This window comes from Manacus candei, unplaced genomic scaffold (genome assembly GCF_025592945.1).
Source record: "Manacus candei isolate 608988 ecotype Guabito, Panama unplaced genomic scaffold, ASM2559294v1 h1tg000049l, whole genome shotgun sequence".
NCBI lineage: Eukaryota > Metazoa > Chordata > Aves > Passeriformes > Pipridae > Manacus > Manacus candei.
The window spans coordinates 9,566,546-9,571,901 of record NW_026138097.1 but is presented as its reverse complement, the minus strand read 5'-3'; the positions used below and the strand labels follow the sequence as shown (position 1 = coordinate 9,571,901).

General features: G+C 55.6%; 1 protein-coding gene across 1 annotated transcript; it reads left to right on the top strand.

Annotated features, from left to right (window-relative positions):
- Positions 1-253: 253 nt before the first annotated feature.
- Positions 254-5,148, top strand: SOX4 (SRY-box transcription factor 4). The gene has a single exon (XM_051799214.1). The coding sequence runs from the start codon at positions 1,161-1,163 to the stop codon at positions 2,460-2,462; it is 1,302 nt and encodes a 433-aa protein (XP_051655174.1). The 5' UTR covers positions 254-1,160; the 3' UTR covers positions 2,463-5,148.
- The last annotated feature ends 208 nt before the right edge of the window (positions 5,149-5,356 follow it).

Sequence of the window (5,356 nt, the reverse complement as noted above, 5' to 3'; positions counted from 1 at the left end):
AAGTTCGCCCCGCCGCCGGGAATGAGGTCAGCGCGGGCGCTTCCCATTGCACGCGGCCATTATTACCGCGCCGCGCCGGCCGCCAATCCCGGGGAGGCGGGCGGGGCTTGGCACGCGGAGGGCGTTGGATACAGCGCGCGATTGGCCGCGGGGCGGGCTGCGAAAGGATAAAGCGGCGCGGGGCGGGCGCGGGGTCCGCTCTCAGCTGCGGCCGGCGGAGCGCGGCGTGCGGGGGGCGCGGGGCAGCGCCCGGCGGGCGGGCGAGCGCGGGGGGCGGCGGCGGCGGCTCCGCGGGGCTCCGCGGGCGCGGAGCAGCAGCAGAACCACCACCGGCGGCGGAGGAGGACGGGACTGGGCGCCCGGCTCGCCGCTCTCTTCCTGCCGGGGACGTACACTCTCGTTCATGCACGAGCGCTTTTTTATTTTCCTTTTTTTACGTCGATTTTTTCAATTGTTGCTGGGTTTTCCTTCTTTTTGGTTTTTTTTTATTATTATTTCTTTATCCTGAGGGGTTTCCTTTTCGCTCTGTGCCTCGCCAGCTGCCAAATCCAACCTGCACAAACTCCTGGCCGCTGACCCCGCCGCCGCCACCACGCGTCCTGGAGCCGGGATTTTCGGTGCTTCGGGGGCGCGCCGCCTCCCCCCTCCCCCGCGGCGGTGCACGCTGGCCGTGCCCAGCGCTGAGAGACTTTCGGCGGCAGGCGTGCCGCTCTCCTGAAACATCGGGGGCAGGCGGAGCGCACTTGTGAACTGGACCAGCTGCTTCGGGGAGGGGGGAGACCCGATGTGGTGAGGAAAAAAAGCAGACCGACACCCCCCTCCAAAAAAAAAAAAAAAAAAGCCAAAACAAAAAGCCAAAAAACCCAAACCACACCGAGAAAAAAAAAAAAAGGCAAACTTGGACGGGCGGCTCGCGGCGCTGCTTTTGCAGAAACTCTTGACTGACCGCGAGCGGCACCGCTGCTGCCGCCGCCGCCTCGAGGCGGAGAGGACCGCGCCGCCGGGGACGAGGCGCCGGTGTGGAAGTACAAGTGGTGCGGGGAGCGGGGGCGCGGCCGCGGGGGCCTGCGCCGCCCCGGTGCCGCTGTGAGAAGTTGCGCGCCCTGCCCCGCGCCGGAGCGGCGCTGAGCCCCGGCGAGCCCCCCGCCGCCGCCGCCGCGATGGTGCAGCAGACCAACACGGCGGAGAACACGGAGGCGCTGCTGGCCGCCGAGACCTCCGACTCCGGGTCCGGCATCGAGCTGGGCATCGCCTCCTCCCCCACGCCGGGTTCCACCGCCTCCACGGGAGGCAAGGCGGACGATCCGAGCTGGTGCAAGACGCCCAGCGGGCACATCAAGCGGCCTATGAACGCTTTCATGGTGTGGTCGCAGATCGAGCGGCGAAAGATCATGGAGCAGTCCCCCGACATGCACAACGCCGAGATCTCCAAGCGCCTGGGCAAGCGCTGGAAGCTGCTCAAGGACAGCGACAAGATCCCCTTCATCCGGGAGGCGGAGCGGCTGCGCCTCAAGCACATGGCGGACTACCCTGACTACAAGTACCGGCCCAGGAAGAAGGTGAAGTCGGGCAACAGCTCCGCCAAGCCCGGCGACAAGGCGGACAAGGGCGGCGGGGGCGGTGCCGGCGGGGGCAGCGCGGGCGGCGGCCCCGGCGGCCCCGCGGCCCCCGCCAAGCCCGCCCCGAAGAAGGGCGGCGGCGGCGGCTCCAAGCCCTCCCCCGCGGGCGGCGGCGGAACGGGCGCGGGCGGCAAGCCCCACGGCAAGGCGGCGGGCGGCAAGGCCGCCCCCTTCCCCGGGGAGCCCTCGGCCGCGCTGCTGCCGCCCGAGCACCAGGCGCTGTACAAGCCCCGGGGGGCGGCGGGCGCACCCTCGGCACCCGGCAAGCCGCTGGCCGAGAAGAAGCTGAAGCGGGTCTACATCTTCGGGAGCGGGCAGGCGGCGGCCGCCTCCGCCTCCCCCGGCGGCGCCGTGCCCGGCAGCCCCACGCTGAGCAGCTCTGCGGAGGCCGGCGACCCCTTGAGCCTCTACGAGGAGGGGGGCGGCGGCGCGGGCCGGCCCGACGGGGACTGCGGCGGCGGCGCCTGCCCCTCGCCCTCTGGCTCCGGCTCGCCCTCGGATCACCGCAGCTACACCAGCTTGCGCGCCTCTTCTCCGGCCCCCTCGACGGCGCATTCCTCCTCCGCGTCCTCCCACTCCTCCTCCTCTTCCTCCTCCGGCTCTTCTTCGTCGGACGACGAGTTTGAGGATGACCTCTTGGACCTCAACCCGAGCCCCGGCTTTGAGAGCATGTCCCTGGGCAGCTTCAGCTCCTCGGTGCTCGACCGGGACCTGGATTTTAACTTCGAGCCCGGCTCGGGCTCGCACTTTGAGTTCCCGGACTACTGCACGCCGGAGGTAAGTGAGATGATCTCGGGGGACTGGCTGGAGTCCAGCATTTCCAACCTGGTCTTCACTTACTGAGGCGAGGGCCGGGCCCTGCTGGAGGAGACACCGGCGCTCGTGGCTGTCGGCAGGACTCGCCCACCCCGCCGGGCGCTTTTGTGTCTTTTTTCTGTTTTCTTTGGTGTTTGTGGTTTTTTTTCGGTTTTGTTTGTTTCTGGGAAGGGGCTGTTGAAAGACTGCTTCTTGTACTCGGGGAAAGAGGCGGCGGGATCGAGATCGCCCTCTCCTTGCGGAAAGGCCAGCAGTCCCTTTCCTCTGGCTGCAGATGGACCCGCACACACCCCCTCCGAGAGGAGCCTGACGGTGCTTTTTTACAGACTGGCGGGAGCGAAACGCTGCCTTTTTCCATTTTATTTCCTGAAAAGAGAGACAGAGAAAGGGGGAGGGAGGGGGGAACCATACACACCTCTGGGTTCTTTGTTATTGCCCACTTTACACGAATAAAGAGGAGGGGAAGCGGTGCGTTGTGCTGAGCGCACACTGGATGTCTTGAGGATTCGCCCTTTCCTGTGAAAGAGCGATCAGAACTGCTTGGGAAAAAAAAAAAAAAGAGAGAGAAGAAAAATCCACCCAAAGCCTTGCAAGGTTCACGTTTGGGGGGGGAGAAATCCTGTCCCGGTTTCTTCTGTGGTGAGAGGAGGCGACGATGCTGGGAGAAGGAGGAGGAGGTGGATGGAGCTGGACTGAGTCCTAGTTAACCGGAGAAGATCCAGACTTATACTTGAGAGCTGTCTTGGAAATACGGTGGGGGGAAAATAATAATAAACTGAAACGGATTTGCACGTACAGATGAGGTGACAGCAGCGCTTTTTTCAGTCACCTCATGTTATATGTGGAGAGAAAAATAAGGCTGAAACTTCAAGAACACTGAAAACTTCTTTTGAAACAGAGAGCGAATAGGAACGGTTTCTGTCATGATGTGGTACAGGGGAAACGGAGGGCGATGGCTTTTGCAAAAAAAAAAAAAAAACCCAAACCCGAAAATACAAAAAAAAATAGTAGTTTTTTTCTTCTTACTCAGAATCGTGATGGTGTTGGATTATTTCACTGGTGGGGTTTAATATAGCATGTTATACTGTCTATCTTTTCAAGATTTCTGTAAGACTGTTGAACAGTTAAAAAAAAAAACAAACTAGTGTTAGGATAATATAAAAGCAGATAGATGGCGCTATGTTTGATTCCTACAAAAAATATCACCAGCTTTTTTTCATTCTTAACTCTTTAAAGGATTCAAACGCAACTCAAATCTGTGCTGGACTTTAACAATATGAAATTCAGGACCAAATTTTTTCTCAGAGTATGTATGTGTTTGTTCCTTATAGCTGTAAATGAAAAGACTGTTTTTTCTCACCGATGCTCCATCCTCGTATTGTTTTTTTCCTTGTAAATGTAATCGGATGCCATTTTATAAGTGGACGTATTTATACTGGCCAAACATTTTTGACTTGTATTTCTTTGTCCTTTTTTGGTAGTTCTTGTTGTTACCCGCACCATTTTTATGTCTCCTTCACTGAAGGGCTAGAGTTTTAACTTTTAATTTTTTATATTTAAATGTAGACTTTTGACACTTTTAAAAACAAAAAGAGAAGAGAGATGAAAACGTTTGATTATTTTCTCAGTGTATTTTTGTAAAAAATATATAAAGGGGGTGTAAATCGGTGTAAATCGCTGTTTGGATTTCCTGATTTTAACAACAGGGCCGCTGGTTAGTATCTCACACGCGTGTGCGCGCTCACGCTCACTCACACTCTCACACACCCACGAATCAGCCCCTATTTTGTCCATGTTTACACTCCAATCTGCAGGCATCTTAAAGTGACAGCATCCCTCACCGCCCCCGCCGCTGCCCGCTCTGCAGCCCCCCGCCTCTTCGCGGAGGGGGCGCGAGGGGACCGGAGGGAAGGGATATACACTATATGCTACCGTTTTGGGGAACCACTTGTCCCCAAATGAAGTGAAGCAACTGGTGCATTTACATAGAAGGGATCCTGTACCTTTAACTTGTAAACCACATCTTTTGCACTTTTTTTCTAAGCAAAAACGTGCCGTTTAAACCACTGGATCTATCGAAATGCCGGTTTGAGTTCGCGACACTATGTACTGCGTTTTTCATTCTTGTATTTGACTATTTAATCCTTTCTATTTGTCGCTAAATATAATTGTTTTAGTCTCTTATGGCATGATGATAGCATATGTATTCAGGTTTATAGCTGTTGTGTTTAAGATGAAGAAAGTGAAAACATCTTTGTACATTTAAGTCTGTATTATAATAAGCAAAAAAGAAGATTGTGTGTTTATGTATGTTAATATAACATGACAGGCACTAGGACGTCTGCCTAATGAGGTGGTTCCGTTAAGGATTTAACTTTTTTGTTCTTTTTTTGTTCTTTTTTTGGTCATCCATCCTGTGCAATATGCTGTGTAGATTTTTTTTTTTTTTTTTTTTTAGTCTAACGATCACCCACAATGCAAGGTGGGGAAAGAAAAAAAAAAAGAAAAAAATCATGCCAGCTAACCATGTCAAGTTCACTGCCTGTCAGATTGTTGATATACCTTCTGTAAATAACCTCTTTTTTTTTGTTTTTGTTTTTTTTCCCTTTTTTTTTTTGTTTGTTTTGGCCTTTTGTTTGGTTTTTTTTGTTGTTGGTTTTTTTTTTTTTTTTTCTTCTGGAAGGAAATAAAATCAGCTGGAACTGAACCCTAACATTGGGCTGCTCTTGTCGTTATTGCTATGTCCCCGGCCCGCTCCGGGCAGGTGTATCGGAGTCCCCCGGCCGGCCCGGCCGGGAGGGGCCAGGGAGGGAGGGGTTCGTGGCGCCGAACCGCCCGCCCACCCACCGCCCCCCCGGGCCGGAGCGGGGCCGGGGTGTGGCCGACGCGGGTGGGGGCTGCGGGGCCTGGGCTCCCGGGGA

Bases quoted from the DNA above. Each gene is read 5' to 3' on its own strand.
- SOX4 (XM_051799214.1), top strand. From the start codon at position 1,161: ATGGTGCAGCAGACCAACACGGCGGAGAACACGGAGGCGCTGCTGGCC.